The sequence below is a fragment of the Ovis aries genome, chromosome 20 (genome assembly GCF_016772045.2).
Source record: "Ovis aries strain OAR_USU_Benz2616 breed Rambouillet chromosome 20, ARS-UI_Ramb_v3.0, whole genome shotgun sequence".
In the NCBI taxonomy this organism is placed as follows: Eukaryota; Metazoa; Chordata; class Mammalia; order Artiodactyla; family Bovidae; genus Ovis; species Ovis aries.
In genome coordinates this window covers 23,756,931-23,783,737 of record NC_056073.1, presented here as the reverse complement: position 1 = coordinate 23,783,737, position 26,807 = coordinate 23,756,931, and the positions used below count along the sequence as shown (strand labels likewise).

At 38.2% G+C, this 26,807-nt stretch overlaps 1 protein-coding gene across 3 annotated transcripts in view; it reads left to right on the top strand.

Annotated features, from left to right (window-relative positions):
* PKHD1 (PKHD1 ciliary IPT domain containing fibrocystin/polyductin) overlaps window positions 1–26,807 on the top strand; it is a 454,852-nt gene that overhangs the window by 396,104 nt on the left and 31,941 nt on the right. For all 3 annotated transcript variants that reach the window (XM_060403704.1, XM_060403705.1, XM_027959080.3), the window contains exons 61-64: window positions 3,590–4,604; window positions 15,976–16,111; window positions 16,937–17,024; window positions 22,241–22,348. In XM_060403704.1, the coding sequence (XP_060259687.1) occupies window positions 3,590–4,604; window positions 15,976–16,111; window positions 16,937–17,024; window positions 22,241–22,348 (1,347 nt within the window). The remainder of the gene's footprint in view (window positions 1–3,589; window positions 4,605–15,975; window positions 16,112–16,936; window positions 17,025–22,240; window positions 22,349–26,807) is intronic.

Below are 26,807 nucleotides of genomic sequence, written 5' to 3'. Positions count from 1 at the left end.
CAGGTACCACTCTTATGAGTCTATGGACTTTCTGTCAGATATTTCTTTATATGAAACTCTCCCAAGGAAACATTATAGATTATTTGCAACAACCATGGAAAAACCACCATCTAAAACCTGTTGAATCAATTAATCAGAGTCTCCCATTGACAAAATTATATGCAAACCTTCAGGACCCCTCTGATAGTTTCTGTGCCACTATATATTCCATGCCAGAGTATAAAGATGCAATGTGTTTTCCTTAAGATTCCTGCTTGCCCCAGTTATTATCCCAGGTCTACCACTACATATTACCTACTGGAGACTCTACATGTCTCCAGAACATGTCTTCCCTGATTCATTTATAGGCTTATCCAAGCTTTTATGCCCTTCCTCCACTTGTTTAATGAATTAATGAACAAGCTGAGAAAAAATGCTATGTCATAACAGAAATTATTTTGTGGACAAATCAGTTACCTGATTCAAGAACAGGAGATTCCTATAATCGACTGTAATTCCACTCAATGGTTTCATGTGAAATAATTGGCTCTCTCATAATACTGAGCTCTCAAATATTAACATTAATTCAAGGGGCAATTCTCTCAATACACTTTTGTGGTATCCTCTGTTATTGTGATGAGTTGGTTTAAATTGTATTCAAGTTACAGAATAATAACTTATAACTAGACACCTGGAAAGAATAGATAAATTATTTGAAGAATAGGAGTTTTGAAAAGGACATTATGTATCAGTCAACTAATATACATTAATGAGTTTCTACTGTGTTTGACGTAGGATGTTAAGTAAGCCCTATGATATTAAAATATGAGATATAGTCTTTAGTTCAGTTCAGTCACTCTGTCGTGTCCAACCTTTGCGACCCCATGAATCGCAGCACGCCAGGCCTCACTGTCCATCACCAACTCCTGGAGTTCACTCAGACTCACGTCCATCGAGTTGGTGATGCCATCCAGCCATCTCATCCTCTGTCATCCCTTTCTCCTCCTGCCCCCAATCCCTCCCAGCATCAGAGTTTTTTCCAATGAGTCAACTCTTCGCATGAGGTGGCCAAAGTACTGGAGTTTCAGCTTTAGCATCATTCCTTCCAAAGAACACCCAGGACTGATCTCCTTCAGAATGGACTGGTTGGATCTCCTTGCATCTTAGGCCTTGAGAAATGACCCCTTAAGAACATTGGTTTCTAGTGTTTATGTAATTTATCAAAGTACATATAATTAGTAGCAGAGAATGATTGAAAATCATATCAACTAAGAGACTAAGTATTTTGTTCAGGGACAATTTCAAGAATTTAGCAATATACAGGGGTCACTTTAAAATACCTTGTAACTGCTGGATGAGAAGCAGAAAGAAAAAAGTCAGAGATCTATGAAGCTCGATAGAATGTAAACAATTCATCAATGGCATCAGCATGGCTCAAAAAAAATGTTTAGAAAGAAGAAAAGTAAGCAGTAGGTTTAGAAAAGAGGAACTAGAGTGATTCAAGGATCTTCCATGAGGGAAGGCTACCTAACTGTCTCGTTTGAAAAGGGGATAACAGTAATAGCGATCGGTGTATCATAGTCTCAAAGAAGAACTTCCATGATTATTAAGGTCATGCAATTAGTTAACTTTCTTAATACTTTTCCCATGTTTCTGAAGATAAGTCAAACACACTCTATGTAATAGTGACCATTTAAAAATTTTTACAATTAAATTTATATATAAATTAATAGTTTGGCATTTAATTTAGCAAATTCAATTTGTTTAAGAGGTGGAACAATTAGAATTTTCGGTTTTGTGTCAGTTTTCAAGGATTCGGCCTATTTCATCTAAGTTGTTTGTTTGTTTGTTGTTGGTTTCATTGAATTTTGCTGTTACGCTTATTTTTCCTTAATATATATATATTTTACTGAAGTATAGTTGACTTACAATGTTTCATGTGCACAGCAAGGTGATTCAGTTATACATATACACATATATTTTTTGAAATTGTTTTCCATTATATGTTATTACAGTAAATCTTTGCTATACAGGTTTCCTGTACATCCTGCATTAGTAATAATTTGGGGTTTTTTTGGTTCTAATCTTTAGGCTATTTAGATGAACATGCACTACGGCAAGTTAAAACATGTAGGAAACAATACCAGAGAATTTTGTGACTATTAAGTTGAAGTCAGAGGAACTCTTTGCTAGAAGATAAAATATACTTTTGAATTCAGAACAAAACAAACTCTCAGTTCAGTTCAGTTCAGTTCAGTCGCTCAGTCGTGTCCAACTCTTTGCGATCCCATGAATTGTAGCACGCCAGGCCTCCCTGTCCATCACCATCTCCTGGAGTTTACTCAGACTCACGTCCATCGAGTCGGTGATGCCATCCAGCCATCTCATCCTCTGTCGTCCCCTTCTCCTCCTGCCCCCAATCCCTCCCAGCATCAGAGTCTTTTCCAATGAGTCAACTCTTCTCATGAGTTGGCCAAAGTACTGGAGTTTCAGCTTTAGCATCATTCCTTCCAAAGAAATCCCAGGGCTGATCTTAGGTTCACAGAAATATTAGAAGTGGTGGGAATAGTGAATAATGCTGTTTCTTCAAATGCTTTCATTACGTGCAGTCATACTTTAGTTGTGCTCTGCTAAGTCGCTCAGTTGTAACTGCCTCTCTGTGACCCTATGGACTATAGCCCACCAGGCTCCTCTGTCCATGGAATTCTCCAGGCAAGAGTACTGGAATGGGTTGCCATACCCTCCTCCAGAGGATCTTCCCAACCCAGGGATTAAAGCCAGGTCTCCCACATTGCAGGTAGATTCTTTACCACCAGGGAGTTGAGCTCTATTTAATGTCAGCACTCTCAAATTACTACTTTCTTCTTTTCCTCCTTTTGTATTTCTTTTTTCTTCATGTTTAGAGAAATAAAACGTTTGATAAAATTATGTAGTCTGACATCCAAACTCTTTCACAATCTGGTCACAATATACCTTTGCAATTTTAATATACTTCTGTAAAATTTCTGTCCTAGCTGCCTTAATCTATCTACCTCTTTCCCATTGACTCAAATATTATTGCCTCTTTCTCATCTATTGTTTTTCCATTATTGGAGGCCTTAGTGATTATTCCTTTTTCTTAATTACTTTGCTTTACTTTTACCATTTAGCTATTACATACATTATTAACTTTAACTAATATTTTATGTAACATATTCATTTAAATTACGCAGCATGCTGCTTGCTCAGTCATGTCCAACTCTTTGTGGCCCCATGCACTGTATAGCCTGCCAGACTCCTCTATCCATGGGATTTTCCAGGCAAGAATGCTGAAGTGGGTTGCCATTTCCTCCTCCAGGGGATCTTCCCGACCCAGGTTTTTAACCTGCCTCTCCTGTGTCTCTTGCGTTGCAGGAGGATTCTTTACCCACTAAGCCATAGGACCTGTTATTTAATATATGTATCTTTCCATGTTTTTCCCAAGACTTTGTTGCATTCTCAGTATCTAGTACACTTGAATATTCAGTAAATGTTTCCTGAGGTTACAGGTGATGGTGAGCATGATGGATTGGAAATCATCTTTGGGAGACTGAGGTTCTTAAGTCACTTTTTCCCCCCCTTTATTTTATAGGCATATTTAGAGAAGAGCAGAAGTGCACCTACCGACCCCTGATAAATGGCTATATCTGCAAACAGACTGACCAAGTGATCTTAATTCTTGACAGTGCTGATACCACCTGGGCAATGCAGAAGTTATATCCAGTTGTATCTGTGACTAGTGGTTTTGTTGACACCTTTAGTAGCATAAATGCCAGTGCTCCCTGCTCCATTTCAAGGTCTGTATCTGCTTTCTATTCCATTGTGCCCACCAGGAAAATCACCAAGGTTTGCTTTGTGGATCAGACTCCTCGTGTTTTGCATTTTTTTCTATTGGGGAACAAAAATACCTCTAAGCTCCTCCTGGCTGTATTCTACCATGAACTCCAGAGCCCATATGTTTTCTTAGGAGACAGATTCATTCCACCTACTCAAGTTCATTCAGCTTCCTCACTGTTGAATGAGTCTATTGGCGCCAACTATTTCAGTATCACAGATAACCTCTTGTATGTTGTCCTACAAGGAGAGGAGCCCATTGAAATACAGTCAAGTGTTTCCATTCATTTGGCCCTCAATGTGATGTTTTCAGTTCTAGAAAAAGGCTGGGAAATCGTGATCCTTGAAAGACTAACTGTCTTCTTGCAGATTAGCCAAGATCAAATCAGATTTATTCATCAGATGCCTGGAAATGAAGCAACCTTAAAGGCCATGGCTGATAGTAGAGCAAAGAGAAAGCGCAATTGCCCAACTGTGACTTGTACCAGTCATGACCGAGTAGGTCAGCGTAGACCTCTCATGGTAGAAATGAGCTCATATAGAGACCTACCCCCCACCACTATGGAAACTATCTCAAAAGTGATGGTCATTGAAATTGGTGATCTGCCAACAGTAAGGAATGCTGGACTGATTCCATCTTTATCAAGTAACAAATTACAGAATTTGGCTCACCAGGTTATCATTGCTCAACAGACTGGATTACTAGAAAGTGTCCTGAATATGACTATTGGGGCCTTACTTGTGACTCAGTCAAAGGGAGTCATCGGCTATGGGTAAGTACTAATTATAATAACATCTAAATGTGAGCTGATTTCTTTGATACATATTGCAAACGTCAGTCTATTTACACTGAATTACATAAACTGTCTGCTTTTTAAGATAAGAATAAAAATGCCAAGAGCTATTTATAGACTTAAATTCTCAATTTTAAAATTCATGATTAAATCTAGAGTCTTTGTGGTTATTCTATTTCCTAGGTAAGTGTGGATGTTATATTAATATTTTTGTACTTTAAATTTTAAGCATAGACAGAAAGATTTTTCTAAGGCAACTTGTTTTCAACTTGTTTATTCATTCATTTATCATGTGATGCATTTTAGCAGTGGCTAGATTCTGGGGTTGCTAAAGTGAAACAGATATGATCTTTGCCTTATGGGACAAAAACACTATCACAATTCCATACAGCCATGAGTTAAAACCCATGAATACCCATGGGGCTGATAAAAATCCTGCCTGTAGGGGCTGAGGAATGGACTTATATTTAGGAACATTTTGGAAAAATGACTAGGAGGTTACTAACTTAAAACAGTGATTCTGTTTGTGTTTTATTCAACCTAGGATTATAAAGGGCTTCCCTTGTGCTCAGCTGGTAACGAATCCACCTGCAAAGCAGGAAACCTGGGTTCAATCCCTGGGTTAGGAAGATCCCCTGGAGAAGGGAAAGGCTACCCACTCCAGTATTCTGGCCTGGAAAATTCCATAGACTGTATAGTCCATGGGGTCTCAAAGAATTGGACACAACTGAGCTGCTTTCACTTATATGGGCTTTCCTTTGTGGCTCAGTTGGTAAAGAATCTGCCTGCAATGTGGGAGACCTGGTTTTGATTCCTGGGTTAGGAAGATCTGCTGGAGAAGGGAAAGGCTACCCACTCCAGCATTTTGGCCTAGAGAATTCCATGGACTGTACAGTCCATGGGGTCGCAAAGAGTTGGACACGACCGAGTGATTTTCACTTCACAGGATTATAAATCCCTGCAAAGATGTCAAATTGTGTGAGGCAAGATCATAATTGCTGCCAACAGAAGAAAAGTTATGACCAACCTAGATAGCATATTGAAAAGTAGAGACATTACTTTGCCGACTAAGATCTGTCTAGTCAAGGCTATGGTTTTTCCAGTGGTCATGTACGGATGTGAGAGTTGGACTGTGAAGAAGGCTGAGCGCCGAAGAATTGATGCTTTTGAACTGTGGTGTTGGAGAAGACTCTTGAGAGTCCCTTGGACTGCAAGGAGATCCAACCAGTCCGTTCTGAAGGAGATCAGTCCTGGGATTTCTTTGGAAGGAATGATGCTAAAGCTGAAGATCCAGTACTTTGGCCACCTCATGCGAAGAGTTGACTCATTGGAAAAGACTCTGATGCTGGGAGGGATTGGGGGCAGGAGGAGAAGGGGACGACAGAGGATGAGATGGCTGGATGGCATCACCGATTCGATGGACGTGAGTCTGAGTGAACTCCAGGTGTTGGTGATGGACAGGGAGGCCTGGCGTGCTGTGATTCATAGGGTCGCAAAGAGTTGGGCACGACTGAGCGACTGAACTGAACTGATTGATGTTTATGGCACAGATCTGTGTAAGATCTGTAATATCCTTTTTGCTATGTTATTCTGACTCTATAAGCTTGTATTTTGAAATTCTTTATCAGATAAATGTTTACTACCTATTTCAAAAGTAAATCTACCTGAATATTTCCCTGAGCCTAGTAAATGAAGAAGTACATGAAATATATAATAAGGGAAGGTAGATATAAATTACTCTCAAATTTATACATTGTGATACCCTAGAGATGAATTGTCCAGTCCAAGTTTACCTAAGACATCTGTCACGAGGTCAAGACTATTAGAGTCCCAAACTCCGTTTTTGGCAGATACAAAAGAACCAGAGATGATACCGCAGACTGAGAGACAATATGAAATTGTCATAATGCTTGGGAAATATATAGAGACTAACCATCTCACACATGTATGCTGTGAGGTTATAGAGAGTCAAGCATATAGATTCCCTGCAAGTTTGCTACCACCACTGAAAAATAAGCTCAAACTCATGCACATGTTGAGTTGATATAGTTGATATTAGGTCCCTGAAATAGATACAATTATTCTGAACAATATAACTCGATGAAATTTTAGAGCATTCATATTCTTTTATTAAAAGATTTTTTTCTATTGCTGCTTTTCCACTACATTTGTGGTAGTTACAATAAATAAATAATTAGCATTTAATGGATATTAATTGCTTTTGTACAGCTGTCTTCAGTAGATATGGGATTCTTTATAAAATAAAAAGCAAAATAAAAAGATACACCTTTACATTTTAAGGAGTATTCTAGAAATACATTGACTGCCTTTTTATACACAAAGCAATATAAGCAAATGAAAAATTAGCTAGTGTTTTGTATCATATTTTACCTGTATTTGGTGTTCCTCTTTCTTATATTGAAGAAATGACAAGAAAACTCAAGCAATGTTTTTTTTTTTATTCTAGTTGATTTGAAGGGCTTTGGAAATTGCTAGCTTAGAATTAAAAAGTACTCCTAGTTGCATAACTGCTCAAAATCTATTAAATCTTGGCTATTTTATCAGTCATCTTGTTTTGACATAATCATATTATGCATGGTGATATAAAAATCAGGAATCTCAAAAAAAAATGATGCTACTGTATCTTAGCTTATGTTTAAATGTATCTTCTTTAGCCCAATTTCATTTAGATCCCACTGAGTTCTTATGAGCATATTCTATGGATGGGTGACTAAGAAGTTCTAGGACCAGGTCACTGCTAAATTTTATTTAGATTTTATGGTACTGAGCTTTCAATAGGTCATCCTTCCAAAATGCCTGATTTGTATATTATATAAAAAAAGACTCAGTAAATATTTAGCTTTTAACTAGAAAGAGAGTAAAGTCAAAGAGTAAAAACAATAGCGGTAAAGCAGAGGAAACCCAGGAAAGAGCGTGGACCCAGCCCAAGTTCAGGTATGCGTACATATGTGTGAGGGAACATCATCGCACCATAAGCTTCAGAGAAAAGATCACTCTTATTGCCCAGCATCCATCAGAGCCATCATGCTTTCACATTTGACTCAGATATTTCTGATTCAATAAGAAACTACTGAACATGTATTTTATAACATCAGTTTTCTGTTGGTTGTATTATATTCCCCATCTCTCTCAGTTTCTTTAGTATTTTAAGAGATGTTTCTGATACATAAGGCAAAATAAAAATGTTCTGAAGCTTAGGAAAGACTGCTTCTGAAGTATATCTGAATAAATTGCTGCAGAATAAGAAATGCCACGTCCTAAGGGATTTAATGAGAACTAGCAAGTTTTCCCATGGTCCTAAGAATTGCACAGTATGGTAAACAACCCTGAAGCCTTGTGCACGTCCCAAGGCCAGCCCTGTTTCTTTCAGCTTTGATCAGTGTCAACTGGGACTTCCACTGAACTCACTGGAAAGTCATTGACAAGCTAGTGACTTGACCTTGAGATTGCAGAAATTAGTCTGAGGACATAGACCTTTCAGTGGAAACATTTAGGATGTTCGTGAAAGATTCACTCTTGTTAATTTAATGGGGTTGCATGTATTTCAACAAATTGAGGGCATATCAGACATTTACTTACCAAGAGGAGTACTACCTGCTTTCAAAAAGCTATCAACTTCTGCCTTGTGGGGAGAAATGGAGTGCTATTTTTTAATTAAATAATACACAGTGAATTGGCCTCTGCTGATCTTTATCCTCCTCTAGAGGCATCTAGATTTAAGTGTCTTCCACATGGCTAAGTCAGTTCCATGAGCCTGTTTTCCATCTTCCAAAACTTTGTTAACCTTTATTGTTGGTTTCTCTCTCCTCTCCTGCCTTCTTCATCCTTGTGGATTCACACCATTTTTATTCACTTTTGTTCTTTTAAGTAATTTCAGTGGAGTAGAGGAAACAGAGATAAACATATTTTTAAACTTGGGGTTTCCCACTGGTGTCTTATTTTTATATTCTACCTTTTATCTGGAATCCTGGCAGTAGAAAGTTGATTTTTGCTCTCTTGAATTTCTTTCCCTCTTGTCTTTTCTTTTCCCCACCTTTCTCCTACTTCATTAACAACAACAACAACAAAAAACAACCTCTAAGTAATGTGTTTTGTCATATGTATACATAAATATATCTGTATCTTTTATGGAAGTTTAGCTATTGAACTGCTAAAGCTATTTGTGGTTCGCAGAATTTCCGAAATGACAGTCGTAGTCTTGGGAACCTACGGATATGATCACATAGCATTTCCATGAACACAGTATGTTATGTGGCACCGTTGGCCTTAAGATAAAATACCCAGGATAATCAGGGTGGGGCCGTTTTAACACAGGAGCCCTGAAGGGAGGAGAGTTTTCTCCTGCTACAGCAGAATAAGGCAGAAGAGGAAAGCAAAAAGATTCTAAGTGTGAGAAGGAATTGAAGTGTCACTACTTTTAGTGGAAAGCACCACACGAGAAAAAAAAAATCAGACCGACTTTATAAGTAGAAAGTGGACCTTGGCCGACGGCTGGCAAGGAAACAGGGACCTCTATTCCACGGCTACAAGGAAATGAATTCTGTGAATAATCGGAATGAGTTTGGAAGTGGATTCTTAGGCAGAGATCAGAGCCAAGCCTGTGTGAACTCTTGACCCGCAACCTGAAGATCATAAATTTGTGATATTTTAAACCACGAAAATTTGTGGAGTTTTGTTACACAGCCATAGAAAACTAATATGCTATCTCACATAAAGCTCTTTGTTTATGATATTGCCATGAACCTTGGGCCCTAAAGTCAGCTGCAGGGATGGTGAACATGGTTCCGTGGGTGTGTGTATCTGTGTGTTTTTGTATCCATCACATTAGTAGCTTTTAAAGTTTTCTCATCCTGTAAAAGAAGTCCTTTATCAAGCTGACTTGAATAGACAAGGAAACTAGGAGAGGCAGTTGGTGACGCGAGTCTATTGGTGACACTCAGGCTCATTTAGCATCTTCTCTTGTGCAACCTCCCCCTGCCGCCTGGGCCCCTGCTTTCTGGGAAACAGCTGTTTGGAGTTTGCAAGGACAGAATCTTCCTGTCATCATAGGAGGATGTTCTTCTCAAGACTGGCAGAATGCTCATCCTGGAAAGGATACCCGCTCTGCCAGTCTGTCTCTTTCCCGCCTCCTGGCAAAACCACAGCTTTGCCATTAATGGGTGTTTCTGCACCATTTCTTCTCTTTACTGCAATACAAATTCACTGCTTTGTTGAGTGAGGTGGGTGGCAAAATTATCATAACGGTATTTTATATACGTGGGTTTGTGGGGAAATGAGATGCTCTGCATAAGTAAACTTTTCATTTATTTAAAAATTGTTTTTTATCACTACATTTTTAAAAAGGCTTCATCTCTTGAACAAAAAAGAATACATATATTATCCAGTCTTATTAAATGGAAAATAATGTAGACCTATCACATTTTTATTGATGATTCATGGTCATCATTAAGGCTATCATTTGTTTCACAGCCCTGTTTCTGCAGTGATGCCCTTAGGGACCTTTGTTCTTATACTAAATAGCCCCAGACCACTAAATCTTTGATTCTACTTCTGCAGTTTATATTTTTTCTGCTATCTTCCTTATAAACAGGAGGTTAATTTTAACCCATTATTTCTGTTGACTTATCTGCATCCAGTAGTTTTCCACCCATATGTACATGTAGTTCTAATCCCAAAATTGAACTGTACTAACTTACAATAAAGTAATTTAAGATGTGTACAGATGGTGAAGTTGTAGCTAAATATAATACTCGTGAAAACTTACATTTGAATGGTTTTTAATTTCCCAAACATTAACTGAATAGTTATTATGTCCAGAAAATTATATGGCTTTTATAAAAATCTAGACATTTTAAAATTAATAGATAGGGAAAATAAATATTTACATAACTACTATCTAATAAGAGTATGTGTATTAAAATCTCATTATTCTGCACCTACTACAAGGAAATCATTCAATATGGACCTACTTAAGCATTAGTTTTTCATAAAATTAGTATACTTTATAATATTCATTATAATATTATAATATTCATTAAATAGTATATATTCATTAGTTTTCATAAAATTAGTATACTTTATAATATTCATTAGCTAGTCAAGGTTTCAACTTACTATTTTTCATGTTCCCAAGTAACCTAAGCAGTACTGCTTAGGTTGAGTGGTTTGTTTTCCTCTTTAGACTATGACTGCTACAACACCCTATTACAAGTAGTAAATTTTGAATATTTGTGTATAATCTTAAAATATGTATTCAGAATTTCCACTATTTCAAATAAGATAGTCATGCTACGTTTATTTAAAAATATCATTTTAAATGATTTTCCAACTAAAATAGATTTTGACCCCTGATTGATCTTGTTGAAAGACGTGCCATGTTTATTTTGTGTCTTTGTATGCGCCTGGCGCAAGGCAACGTATGCCTAGAGTTACTCAAATCTCAGTTTGAAATGAAAAATTCCACAGATCCATAGGAGTTTAATAATAGGTATTAGAGCATAGCAGTAAGTGTACCGGTTATGTTGCAAGAAGGAAGCCAATTCTGACTCCATGTTGGAACTGTTTCTTTGACTTGCTTTTTGTTGCTTTAGTTATTCTAATTATACAGAATGGTTTGCCTCAGAGTATCCTGCCCCTCTGCCTGACTGTTGAACTAAAGTGCCTTTGTTCAGAAGCCTGTCCACCTGTGGATGGCAGGGAGGAAAATGTAACATATCCCCTGCCTGAGGCTTGCCATTCTAGGAAATGTTTTCAAGATTAATGGCCTTTTTATTTTGCTTTCTCACCTCTAATCTATAAAAGAACCGGGCATCCAGACCCCCCAAAGATGGTTATTTTGAGGCACTAGCCTGCTATCTCAGTCTGCCAGCTCCCCGATTAAAGTCTCTTCCTTGCCTCAACACCTTGTCTCTTGAATTCGTTGGCTTATCGTCCTAGAGTGAGCTTGGACTTGGTAAATGTTCAAGTGTGCATCAGAACTGGAGATTGGCCAGTCCACGATAGGTGGTGGTTTCCACCGGCATTTAATGACCTTAGAGCAGAGGAAGTGCATGGTGGGTACCAATGGGTCATAGTGTTACTATGATAACACGTATTGGATGCTTACAGTGTGCTAAGTTTTGAATCACTATGTTGTAGTGCCAGAAAGAAAACATGAGATCATAAGACATTTTTTTCCCTCTTAGGAGTGGATAACAGCTAAGGGCATTTAGCTAGGTTTAATAGGGAGCATAAGGACTATGAAATATAAATAAAATGGTATGTGTCAGCTCTGAAGATGCCAGGAAAGTCATCCTTGCCTTACAGACTCTTTGGAAAAATGCTCCTAAGGGACCAAGGTGATGGTGTATTTATCTCTGCATATCTCATAGTGCTTAGAACAATGTTTGTACATAGTGGAAGGGACATGTATGTCTGCTGAATTGAGTGGACATGCTTTCTTCTTACAGAGTATAGAATTTCACAAACTCCTTCGTAATTGAAGTTCCCTCACAGCATATATTATAGATTCTGCCCCTATGTAGCCCATTTAAAATAAGAATGATTAAAAATGCTCAGGACATCCTTAAACATTTAATCAAAAGATGGAACTCTTTTAGAGGAACCTGACTCAGTAACTTTGAGGGGACAGAGGTTGAAGAGGAAGTGAGGAAGTACTTCTAATGCCCTCACCTTCCTCACCTCCCAGAGCCAACCTGCACCAATAGGATTTATTTATTTGTCTGCTCAGCTTACCATGCACGTAGAGACAGTCCCCTCTTCTGTAGGGTACGCATTTCAGATCTGGCAGATTAAAAACCAAGAGTCGAAGTGAATAGTGGTAATCTCTGAACTGGAACATTTCTGTGTTTTCCTGGTCTTTCTCTTTTAGCTTGCACCAAAGAATTGAAGGGAAAAAAAATTCTTCCACATACCTGACTGGTATTGGAACCTGTTAAATAGTGGTTAAAACTGGGTGGATTGGAGGGAACTTTCCTTCCCCATTTTTTAAAGTTTGGCTGTAGGTCCTTCTGCCTGCAGGCTACAGTCACATTAGTGGTTGGAAATTGGATAACGACAGCACAATGACAAATCCAGGTTGCTTGCAATAAGTTGCTAATCCCTTTGCTTTAATATCGGAGCAGCGTATAATGATGTTTGGACATCACTCCAGTTTACTGACGACCCCACTGGGGCCAGCAATAGAACCTTACAACTGTCTAACAAGGCATCAGGTGACTCCCGTCGTCACAGCAACGGACACTGGAATCTAATCTTCCCTCCATCCCTTCTAGCACCCAATAACGCCTAGATTATATAAGTGGCCCATCATTGCTTGGTAACTTGAATCAATTAACGTTAATTCACACAATGCTATGATGTATTGTGATCACTTTCATTTCAGGGAAGGGGGAGAAATTGCTATAAGTCACCTAAAATGAGGTTGTCTGTGGTGCTGGGGTATTAATTGGGTGTCCATATTAAATGCAAAAGGAGCCCCATCGTGAAAGGAAAGTGGATGAGTGACTCTCTTGACTGCTATTGACCTATCAGAAGAAGACAGTGCCCTTTTCTTTTGCTTTTATCTATTACAGTTTTCCCTATTGCGTGTCAAGTTGATGTATTATAAAAAATTCATTTGGTGACCTTTCACCCCCCTAGCAGATTAAACAATTTCACTTCGATGGCATCATTAACAAGACCCTGCATTTAATGATGATTTCTCTAAAAGGCCACGGAGATTCGATTTTAAGCTAACAGATTTATTGCACTATTATAACATATCGTAAAAAACTGTACCACCTACGGTCAGGTTTTAGGTTAGAAACTGCTTAAGAGTTTATGTGAAGCTTAAAGTGGTATTACCTTGGGATATGCTGTAGCTGCAAGTCTCTGACCTCCAGTGGGATGCTGTTTACATTTTATCAGAGATGTTTGCTCACAATAAACTTAAAAATGTGTCAGGGACAGGCCTTTTAGCAAGTGTTCAGGCAGTTGGTTCCCATCCCTCTGTCTCTAGACATCAATGTACTTATGTCAGGATCTTGGATGGAGTCTTTTGGCTTTTTTAACCTACACAGCCAGCCTGCATCCTATCCTGCATCAGAAAGCACTTAAGAAAAGGCAAGGGAAGAAATAGAAATAGGGAACAGTGTAGAATTTTCCAATAACCTGGGAGCCATGGAATAAATAGCGTGTATTTTAAAAATCTGATATAATTTTTTTAAAAGACCTTTACCCATTGTGGCTAAGCAAAGTAATAAATGATGATCAGACTAGTGCATATTGAATTCCTAGTGAGTCATGGTCATGGTCTTGACTGGTAGGTGACCAAAGGAGTTTGTAGGACCAAACATGCCCTACCCCCAATTCTTCAGGATTCTCCAGGGAGAGGGAAATTGTTCCCTAGAGAAACTAAATAGTTTTTGATCTTCTGTATTTGTTCTTCCACTGTTCCTCTTCTGAGGACTAATTGTCACCTTTGCCTCATATACACCATCCATGTAAAATGAATATTTTATCTCCCCACATAAGAAAAAAGAATAGGTTAGGAAATAAAATAGTTGACTCACAAGCATTTAATTGAAGATGGGTAGACTACCTTTTTTTTTTTTTTTCAATCAATGTTTTGTTAGACCTGAGTTAGGATATTTTGAGATTAATCTATTATCCTATACTAGGGTAATATATGTGATAAATGATGTCTATATATCTCCATTTAAATGTTAAAACTCTATTGCATGCCTCTGATGCATAATACACAATAGGTTTAATGGGACAATAGGTATATAACCTATAATGTTCATTTAATAAAGCTATTTTGGTCTTCAAAAATTCCAAAGCTCTGGGAAAAAGATGCTTTGATATATCATGAATTATGTAACTTTTATTTATAATTATTCCATTTTATTGCTAAGTCACATCAGCAATTAATGTGCTCAAAAGAGGTGAAAAACAATATAGCTCTAAACTTTGGTCATACACTTACTGTTTCTAAAACCTTTGGCAAACTACTTAAGTCTTTTTGGACCTCAGTTTCTTCATGTGTAAATAAAAGTGTCTGTCACTGTGTCATTTTAAAGATACAATGAATTTATAGGTGGAATGCATAGAATAGTACCTGTACGGGGTAAGTGCTCAGTGTATATTAATTAAAAAGAAGTATTTTTCTCCCTGAGGGCTTCATTCAGTTGAAATCAATTAATCAATGAATTCTACAGTTACTGATTCTATTTTGTGCAAGCATCTTGTGAAGACTATGCATACAGAAGGGTTGTTGTGAGATTAAATGAGATAGTCTTTGCTCCTTGGAAGAAAAGCTATGACCAACCTAGACAGCATATTAGAAAGCAAAGACATTACTTTGCCAACAAAGGTCCATCTAGTCAAAGCTATGGATTTTCCAGTAGTCGTATATGGATGTGAGAGTTGGACCATAGAGAAAGCTGAGTGCCGAAGAATTGATGCTTTTGAATTGTGGTGTTGGAGAAGACTCTAGAGTCCCTTGGACTGCAAGGAGACCAAATCAGTCAGTCCTTAAGGAAATCAGTCCTGAATATTCATTGGAAGCTGAAGCTCCAATACTTTGGCCACCTGATGTGAAGAGCTGACTCATTGGAAAAGACCCTGATGCTGGGAAAGATTGGAGACGGGAGAAGGGGACGACAGAGGATGAGATGGTTGGATGGCATCACCAACTTGATGGACATCAGTTTGAGCAAGCTCTGGGAGTTGGTGATGGACAGAAAAGCCTGGCGTGCTGCAGTCCATGGGGTCGCAAAGAGTCAGACATAGCTGAGCGACAGAACTGAACTGAACTGAACTGAGTCTTTGTGAAGCAGTTGTGTGGGGAGGTTGTTCCCAGGCATCTCTTCCCAGTTCTTTGTGGTGATATCATCTTGGTACCCACAGAATCAACCAGGATGAATGTATTTATACCATGGAAAATGGAAAAGCACTAAAATCTGATCCTTTTGGGGGAAATTTGGTTTATTAGCATACTTACAAAATATCCCCACCTTCTAAATGTTTTAGTCTGATATGATTCCTCCCTGAGATTTTTTGGAGTTAATAAATTGTGATTAAATCTAAGTTCATAATATATGTTCTCCCACCCCACCCCTCAGACACCTATTTCATCATTTCCTATGGCAAAGCAAACATATAAAGTAAATAAATAATTATTCTTTGGCTGTAAGTTCATGTTTGCTATACAGTGTATTATTTAGTTTCTAGAAACAAAGGCAAACCTTTTCACTAGTAATGGTGTATTATGAAAAATAGCTACTACAGTGGTATGATATCTGAAATCTGAGGCATGGATTCTTTTCTTTTTTTTAACATGTGCTAGAAATACAAGCAGTTTCAAAACTGGGAACTTGATATATATTCGGCCTTATAGTCTTTCAGTCCTCGTCCAGCCTTCAGATGGAGAAGTGGGAAAAGAACTCACAATACAACCACAGCTTGTTTTTCTGGATAAGCAGGTACTTTGTGCACAGGTAACAATCTTTACTTGGAGCCGGGTACCATATTGTATTCGGAGCATGTTTCAGACTCCGTCATCATCATAATACACGTGTACAGAACACCCACCCTGTGACAGTTGGTGCACTTAGAACATCTAACTACTTTCATTATTTTCCTTCCATTGCACAGCTTGCTTTCCTTCTATTTTCTGTAAAAAGTCCAGAATATAATTATGGATAAGAGTAGAATTCAAATACTTTTTCACTCCAAACAAATTCTTACAGTAGGTCTCAGGTGTCTTCTCAGAAATCTGTCCTTCCCAAAGTGCTGGATCTGTATCTGAAGAAGTCATTTCATATGCTGGTGAAGGCATTTATGCCATTACATTATAGTTCTATGTTATTTTAAGTGATTTCTCCTGTATGTGGTTAAGTACAATATCAATAAGAGGCTTCTGTATGCTTCATTCTAATTTCAGTGTCCAAGTCCTTGGATTTTATCTTTTCTCTATTTACTAATGTCATGGGTGGATTCCTATTTTATTAACCTTCAGCAAGCAGTGTCGGTCTCCTTTTCTGTAAACTTAGCTTTCCTTTGTCCTCTTCACTGCCCTGCCCCAAATTTTCTTGCAATAATCTCCCTTCTCACGATACAATTATTTAATAGATTCTTCTTAACATGACAAAGAATATTTATTATTTTATTTATTTTATTTTATTTTCCTTTGCTTATCCTCATGAATGTGTGGTATATGAAAGATTCTGTCCGAATCCTCTTCTTTTTTGGTTAACTTCACAAAATTCTCTTCTGAGTCCTATTTTTCCTTTTTTGTTTTCCCCCAGAATCGGAGAGTAGAGTCCTTGGGGCCCCCGTCAGAGCCTTGGGTCATTTCGGTTTCCCTGGAAGGGACATTAGATTCTGTGCTGAGAGGTAGGTACTTGTGAAATTCGGAGACCCGCTATAAATGCATCTGCCCAAAAATGTTTGCAACCACTGGGGATTCATAACAAAGTCACTAATACTCAGTATCTTTGATAATTTGGAGGGAAAAAAAAATTCCACCACCAGTGTACAATGCCAGTGTCTTCTAAAAAGTACAGAAGTTTGACAGGAAATGTTTAAGGAGCCATCTGCCCTGTGGTATGGTGAGCATTTTTGTCATACCTGTAGCATATGTGTGTGTGTGTGTGTGTGTGTGTGTGTGTGTGTGTGGTGTGTGTGTGTGTGTGTGTGAAAGTGTTAGTCACTCAGTCATGTCTGACTCTTTTCAACCACATAGAGTGCAGCTCTCCAGGCTCCCCTGTCCATGGAATTCCCTTCTCCAGGGGGTCTTCCCAACCCAGGGATCAAACTTGGGTCTCCTGCATTGCAAGCAGATTCTTTACCATCTGAGCCACCGGGGAAGCCTATATATATATGTGTGGGTGTGTATATATATATATATATTTTTTTTTTTTCATCTGTTGGTGAGCATTTAGACTATTTCCACATCTTGGCTAATATAAATAGCACTGAAACAAAGATGGGGATACCTCTTTGAGATCCTGCTTTTAATTATTTTGGATAAATACCCAGAAGTGTGCCTGATGGATCATGTGGTATTTCTAGTTTTAATTTTGTGAGGCACCTTGATACTCTTTTCCATAAAGGCTACACCATTTTGCATTATCATTAAAAGTGCTTGAGAATTCTAATTTCTCCTAGAAACTTGCTAGAAACCAAAACTTGGCTGTCTTTTGGCCTTTTTGAAAATAGCTGTCCTATTAGGTGTGAGATGATATCTCATTGTGGTTTTGATATGTATTTCCCTGATGACTAATGATGTTGAGCATCTTTGCATATGCCTGTTGGCCATTTACAGGTCTTCTTTGGAGAAATGTCTGTTCAAGGTCTAAGCCTATTTCTTAATTGGGTTATTAGTTTTTAGGTGACCGAGGTTTAAGAGTTTCTTGTATATTTTGCAAACTAACACCCTATCAGATAAATGTGTTGCAAACATTTTCTCCCATGCTATAAGTTGCCTTTTCATTCTGTTGTTAACTATGCAGAAGCTTTTAAATTTGATGTAATCTCACTTGTCTAATTTTGCTTAAAATGTCAATACTACCTAAAGAGAGCTACAGATTCAGTTTAATCTCCATCAAAATCTCAATATTTCTTATAGAAATAGAAAAAAAGCAATTCTAGAATTTTTATGGAGCTGCAGAAGATCTTAAATAACCAAAATGATCTTGAAAAATAAGAACATAATGAGAGTCACCACTTCCTAATTTTAAAGCATATTAGAAAACTATAGTAAACAGTATGATACTGGCTTCAAAACAGGCATATAGATGAATGGAACAGACTAGAGAGCTGAGAAGTAAATTCACTCACTTATGGCCAACTGATATTCAACACAGGAATTAAGGATATACAATGGAGAAAGAATTATCTCTTCAGCAAATTGTATTGGGGAAAACTGAATATCCACACACAGAAGAATGCAGTTAGACACCATATGGGTTAGGACATTTATATTAGTTTGAGTGTTCTGTAATGCTTTTACACACTTGTAAACAACTCATTTACCAATTTAAACATTTGCCTATCTGCAACATTGCTGGTGTCCAAGAATGACTCTGATTTTACAGTTACTTCTTGCTCTACCCTGGCTTTGAGTCTAAGCTCATCCTCACGCCTCCTATGAAATATGTACCTTGCCATCCTTCATACATTACCTGTACCCAGTACCTTACACTCCATGCCTTACCCCTACCTCATACCTACTCGTCCACTGTACCTTAATCAGCCTCTATACTCTACTGTGCCCCACTCCTGACTCATACTACCCCAGACTCTTCATTACTTTTCTTTCAGTTATCCCAAGGATATCCTCACCCACTTGTTTAGAATCATACCGGATCATGCAAAATGAATAAGGCATTAAACCATTTGTTATGCGTTTGTATTAACACCAAGTCATGCTCAAGCGAGCCAACTCCCCTGAATCAGTATTGTCACCATTGTCCTTGTTTGGAGATTCACTGTGAACATATGAGGAATGGTCTGGGTGTCTAATATGCATACATTATGCGTGTGTGGGTGAATGTCATGATACAGGAAAGAAATTATTTATAGAAATAACCACATTACCAAGCAGTTTATTTCAATTATTGAGAGTATGTCTCAACACCATCATGAATTATTTTTCCTTAACTTCAGAGAAAATGGAACCAAAACCATTTGGCATAGACCACCTAACTTAAGTATTTCCTGCAGAAAAATAAATTAACAACAAAATCATGTCTATATGTCTAGCCTAAACCTTTTGTTCTGCCATTTGACTTCATGTTCTTTGACCTCAGTCAATCCTCTTCAGTTAAAAAAAAAAGATTATTAGCTGTTACAAAACAGTGGGTTTATACACGTGTGCTGTGTGTGTGCTCAGGCATGTCCAACTCTTTGCAACTCCGTGGACTGTAGCCAGTCAGGCTCCTCTGTCCATGAAATTTTCCAGGCAGGAACACTGGAGTGGGTTACCATTTCTTCCTCCAGGGGATCTTCCCCACCCAAGGATCGAACCCCCATCCCTTACATCTCCTGCATTGGCAGGTGGGTTCTTTACCACTGTGCCACCTGGGAAGCCCTGTGGATTTATATACTCAAAGTTAATTATTTTAGGTCCTTCAGATCCTCTGATATTTAACTATAGATCCTCATTATAGAAAAATATGTCCTTAATATTAAAAAAACTCAACATTAATAATGTAATAGTTTGCTAGTGTAGATAGCTAAGGGTAAGATGGATAGTTGTGGGAATGGGTGGGGGTGGAATTTGGACTAAAAAGGTATTTTAAAACCCTATTCCTTACATAATCACATTCAAGTAACATTCCCTGATAAATCATGTGATCAACTTCAATCTTGCTTCAAACCCAGCACCTCATCTTCTCCCAGGTTCCCTCAGCCAGTCCCAGCTTGATCAGGGAGCCTGTCAATGACATTTGTCTATTTTACAATTATTGTTCCAGAGATATGGTGAACCCCAGAGTAATGTACTGTACTTGGCAGAAACTGCCTATGCTTTTGGGCACATATGCTTCAAATCTGAGAATATCATAGATATATATGGGAATCTTTGTAGAGATCTCTGAGGCAAGCTGGTATTTAACACAAAAGCAAGCCCATTTGGAGCTAAAGTACTTTTCATTAGGCAGTTTGGCGGCTGTTCTATGAGGCAGACTCACTGTGCTCGCCGGACATATTTCGATTAAATGCTGCTTTGTATTCCTCCAAAGATGGGAACAATAAGGACGTTTGTCAAAGGAAAAACTGCAGCAAACGATTTCATGTTGAACATCTGTACTCTGCAGTTCATTGTTTGCAAGAGTTTATTGACCATAATTTTGATGCATATAGGTTTTAAAGAGTATGAACGGCATTTATCTTGGGCGCCTATCATTTATTTGAGTCTTGGCTTATTTATTTCCATTTTTCTGGGCATTTTTATTTATTTTGGGACTCTGAAGTGATGAAGGAAAAGATGTTTCTGAAAAGGGAAGTTTTAGTTAGCTCTGCAAAATAGATGAGGAAAGACAATGTTTTCCCAAAAAGGATTGAGCAATTGAATTGAAAAATGTTTAACACTGCGTATATTCTATCTTTATGATATCTTTCAGCCTTAAAGATCTCAAACCAATTTTTAAACATTAGGACCACTCTCCTGTCTCATTGTCCATCAAACCAATAATCACAGTGACATTTCCAAACTGAAATGGAGCAGCTGTTAATTAGCAAAGTCATTTGAGGGTAGTGGAGGCGGAAGACTAATTCATGGAATTGTGAATGGGATCTGGAGCTCAGTTTCCTTCTTTCTGTTTGTAAATGGATGGCCTATTGTTAGAAAATGTAAGCTTTCCTTTTTTTAAAAAAAATTTTTTATTTTTTTTATTTTTTAAATTTTAATATCTTTAATTCTTACATGCGTTCCCAAACATGAACCCCCCTCCCACCTCCCTCCCCATAACATCTCTCTGGGTCATCCCCATGCACCAGCCCCAAGCATGCTGCATCCAAAGCTTTCCTTTTTGCATTTTATTCAGAGAAACCAAAGTGCAGACAATACACGTTGCTGAAGAGGGTAGTCTTTATCAGTCCTGATCTGATGCATAGCTGTGCTCCTAATCTATTGGCCTCACTCTGCCACCACATAAACTACAGATCCCTTGACTAGAAGAGAGGCAGAGCCTAGAAACTGACCGCCAAGAAAGATAATAGACTTTCTTTCTTGAGAGACATTTAATAATAAAATGCATGCGTGCATGCTGACTTGCTTCAGTCGTGTCTGACTCTGTGTGACCCTATGAACTGCAGTCTGCCAGGCTCCTCTGTCCATGGAATTCTCCAGGCAAGAATGCTGGAGTAGGTTGCCATTTCTTCCTCCATGGGATCTTCCTCATCCGGAGACTGAAACCACATCTCGTATGTCTAACCTGTATTGGCAAGCATGTTCTTTACCACTTACACCACCTGGGAAGTGGTGTATTCTTACCCAATAGTGGCTAAGAATACAAACTTTATGAAATCAGGCAGATTTGACCTATAACCTTCTCACCAAGTAATTTAATTTTTTCTGAGCCTATTTCCTAATCTCTAGACTGTAGATAATAGCATATTTTGTGGTATTGTGTAGTTTGTATATAATGATGAATAGAATGCCTGATGTTTGGCAGAGTGAACTTTGATATATGTTAGCTGTTGTAACTATTATTATGGGCTTCCCTGATGGCTCAGATGGTAAAGAATCTGCCTGAAAATGCGGGAGACCTAGGTTCGATCCCTGGGTTAGGAAGATCCCCTGGAGAAGGGAATGGCTACCCACTCCTATATTCTTGCCTGGAAAATTCCATGGACAGAGGAGCTTGGCGGGCTACAGTCCATGGGGTCACAAAGAGCTGGACACAACTGAGTGACTTTCACTCACTATTATTCTGTCTTGACTTACTTGGTTTCAAGATTTGCCTAAGAGAAGCCTGATGGATTTAGTAACCTTTTTAATTAATTTTTTCTTTATTGTCCAATTGCCTGTCTACAGAGATTACTTGAAGAAATTGCTCTAGTGTAGGTAACTAACATTCGCTGTTTGGTTTTGTGTTTGTTTGTAGGATGTACTCACGCAGGAACTCAAGATGGTTATGTGAGCTTCTCCAACTTGGCAGTTTTGATCTCTGGGTCAAATTGGCACTTTATTTTTACTGTCATTTCCCCTCCAGGTAATTTCAACACAGTGTGTTTTTATTATCTGTTTCTTTCTTTCTTTTTAAAATATAGCCCCTTCTCCTTTATAATGGGACTAGCTCCTCTCATGAATAAGAGTCACTGTGGCTTAGAGAAAAAATTCCCCTGTTTATATCATTATGGTGTGAGAAGCCAGAACACATGTAAAAAATTAAGCCTGAAGAGCAAGTATTGCTTCCTGGTAAGCAAGAATCCAAATGTACATTTTCTTCTAGTTGTTAAAATTTACTTTGAATGTTCTACTTTTTTTCCTATGACATTTGATGGAATTTGGTTGAATATTAAAATTTTTAATTTGTAAGGAAGAGAGTCGTGGAATATTGAATTTTATGAAACCTTATCTTGTAGTCCTGCCTGCCTCATCCACTGCCCCACCCCACCTTGGAAATGAGGACTATACACATTCAAAATCCTGATACTTTAGAACTGTAGGTAGAAGGTGTGTGTAAACTGTTTATACAATCCAGTTCTTTCTGAGAAAATGTTCAAAAGAAATCTCCCTTCTGAAGCATTCTGACAAATTTCACTTTGTTAGAGGGTACTATTATTCAATCACTTTGTAGTGAATAAATGCTACTTAAACTTCAAAGGCAGATGAGTTTATGAAAAATATTACTCTCCCATTTCCATCGTGAATAGAGTCCAATCTCCACCCTACAGAGGAATGGTGAGAGTTAATTTGGGGCTGCTGTTGCTGCTAAGTCGCTTGAGTCGTGTCCAACTCTGTGCGACCCCATAGACGGCAGCCCACCAGGCTCCGCCGTCCCTGGGATTCTCCAGGCAAGAACACTGGAGTGGGTTGCCATTTCCTTCTCCAATGCATGAAAGTGAAAAGTGAAAGTGAAGCCATTCAGTCGTGTCCGACCCTCAGCGACCCCATGGGCTGCAGCCTACCAGGCTCCTCTGTCCATAGGATTTTCCAGGCAAGAGCACTGGAGCGGGGTGACATTGCCTTCTTGGGGCATCCTTTTTTATAAAGGATTAAACTCTGATAGAGACACAATTACCACTTTAAAATGATTTAGATATTGCATGCAGTATTGTAATTTACTAGAAAAAACCTTCCTCACCTAAGGGAACATCGAGAAAATTCTAAAAATTGTAGCATTACATTTGAACTGAAAAGTTGATATTTATAATCAATTATTAATTTGAGTCTGGGAAATTAGTCTGATACTTAAGACAGGTAACTGTGGAAAGTACTTAATGCATCAGCTGTGATAATGCAAGGCTTCAAAAAAAAAAAAAAAAAAAAAACCAGAACAATCATGAGTGGACTTAAACCTCTTAGATATTGGAAATGGCAAAGGAAATGAAATGTTTTCATGTGAGCTATCTGAACCCCAGCAACAAATATTTAATTAAGGCCAGATATGAGTTCTCTTTCATGAAACTTAAATTCAAACCATGGTATACTTTCAAAAAGTTAAAAATATGGCTCTCATGAAAATGTATGATGGACACTTGTCAACAAGTTATTTAACTTTTTAATGTGGGAACCAGGAGGATAGCAAGGTGTATAGTTCATGTAGCCTGGAAAGAAAAGACTGCTGAAATCAGTTTGCTAAATTGGATACAGGGCAACCAAACTCTAAACTTTTCTGAGTTGTGTGTCTATGAATATCACTTACTTTCTTACTGGATGAAAATCATTTTCAGTTTACCCAGTGTTCTACAAATTCACAAGACTGGCCCCTAAATGTTAAACATTAAGTTCAACAAAGGTGTGTTCCAGAGAATTTAATAAACCTTGGATGAGTTTGTTTGAAAATCCTCTTTTATGACATTGATAAGATCTGTAATCTTTTTTTTTTTTTTGCCTCCTCTCAGTTCCAAGTTTTAAACCATTTTTCTTCACAAAGAGAATATCATTTGGGGTCAGGTAGTATTGTTAATTTTGTAAGACAGCTATTCTTTTGATATCTGTGATATTGTCCTAATGGAAGGACAGATTCATGGAGAATGTTCAGTGCCTTGACCATGGGATTCCCAAAGATATATTTTGAAAGGTAACACATGCAGAGCTGGATATTTTGGTCCCAGCTTGTTGGATATTTAAAAGGCCATTACCCTACAGTTTTCTCAGTAGTTAACTAAGACTAAATACTTCATCAAGGTTATTTGAAGGCATATGTTATAAAGCCAAATGTAAACTATATTGTAGACAGAAGCTTCTTGGTGACACTGTGATTTTGAGCTGGCCCTAGTGTTCACATTTACTGGCCTACTGCTTCCTTTAATTTCTACCTACAGCTTGCAAAGTCCCCTAACTGAGGAATTGTCTTTCATTTTTTTGTTTATCATTTTCCTTAAATTATTCTTAGTCATTTTCAAGACATTCTACAAGGTGAGGCATAGAATTTCTTTTTCTTTTCTCTCCTCTATTTAAATGAGGAGAGAAAAGATGAAGGAGAAATAGAAAACATCAGAAGGCCTGCCCTTCTGTGACTCCATAACCTCATGTTCATTAACAGTATAACTCCTGAGAGTAACTGCTTGTTTCCAGGTGTTATCAATGGCTATGGCTGGAATTATTCGGGAAAGCAGCTTATCCTGGCCTGTCCTTAGATGGATAGACCAATCAGTGTGACATTTCTCCTTTTTAACAAGCTCTAATAGAAGAGCTGTGACAAGTATTTATTCATGGATCTGTTATTGTTGTTTCATTTTTGAATCAAACAGAGGATTGCAATCATTTCCATTTCCTCATATCCCTTAGAGAGAGGAACTCACCTTTATTCCTATTTTATTATGTTTTGTCTCATATTTATTTATTTTTCTTAAAATGAAGGAAAGGGACAAAATTCAATATCTACTTAATGTCCAGAGATGGCAGATAATGGTAGATGTGATTCCTGATTTTAGATCATGGAGATTGGCTAACTGTCTCTCTAAAATTTCCAAGATTGTCCATGTCTTTATTTTTTTTAATGGAAATAAATGTCACTTTAATCAATGTTCCATTAGTTGCTGCATACAAAGACATACATTTTTTTAGCTCTGTAGATACATCAAAGACGTAATTAAGGACTTAGTTCTTTTAATACCAGTCAGTTCAGTTGCTCAGTCATGTCCAACTCTTTGCGACCCCATGAATCGCAGCATGCCAGGCCTCCCTGTCCATCACCAACTCCTGGAGTTCACTCAGATTCACATCCATCGAGTTAGTGGTGCTATCCAGCCATCTCATCCTCTGTTGTCCCCTTTTCCTCCTGCCCCCAATCCCTCCCAGCATCAGTCTTTTCCAATGAGTCAACTCTTCACATGAGGTGGCCAAAGTACTGGAGTTTCAGCTTTAGCATCATTCCTTCCAAAGAAATCCCAGGGCTGATCTCCTTCGGAATGGACTGGTTGGATCTCCTTGCAGTCCAAGGGACTCTCAAGAGTCTTCTCCAACACCACAGTTCAAAAGCATCAATTCTTTGGCGCTCAGCCTTCTTCACAGTCCAACTCTCACATCCATACACTTTTAATATACATGTATATAATTTATTTTCTATTGAGGTTCCATTGACATAACCCTGTATAAGTTTAAGGTGAACAGTATGTTGGTTTAATATATTTATATATAGCCATATGATTACCCCTGTGGTGTTAGCTAACATCTATATCACATTACATAATTATCATTCTTTTTGTTGTTGTTCTGAGAACAGTTAAGACCTACTCACTTAGTGACTTTGAAGTTTATTATACAGTATCATTGACTATAATCACTATGCTATTTTGGAAATATAAAAATTGAGGAACTGAGAAACTGCATAGGTTGACCAAGTGTGTATAGAATCCTCATAAGTCTTTCTAACATGTGGATTAATCCAGGTCATTTTTCCATTTCTGAACTTCCTGAGACAGTCCCCAGAAGGCAAGGTGTCTGTAGGCTTGTTCTACTGACTTCCCGCCCAGCCTTTCCCCGTGCACTGTCATTACTGGTGTCTAGGCTGTGGTTTCTTTAACCATTTCCTGGGGCCCCGGGACTCTTAGGGGCTCTCCAGGGCTGCTGGGTGGAGATGGAACGCACTCTGCCACCTGACCCAACTGCAGTTGCTATTTCCGAGTCTAGAATATTCCTCCTCCCTAAATTCACCTGTCTTCCTCACCAGTTCACCCAGGGTTCTTCTCAAATGTCATCTCCTCAGAGAGCTCTTTTCTGCCTCACTCTGTCTGCACCACTGTCCCAATCTTGTTCCTCCCATCTCCAGGCATTCTCGGTCTTCTGCTGAGAATTCCTCACTCCCTGGTGTCAAGAGTATCTGAGTATTTGCTTGTCTGTCTATTGCCTGCCTGCTCTATTCTGCCTTAGAACCTAAATTCCAAAATGGACAGGAATTCTGCCTAGTTCAGCGTTACATCCCCAGTGTAAACAAAAACAAAAACTGGCATGTCATAGGCACAAATAAATACGTGTTTATGAATAGGTGAATATACCGAGAT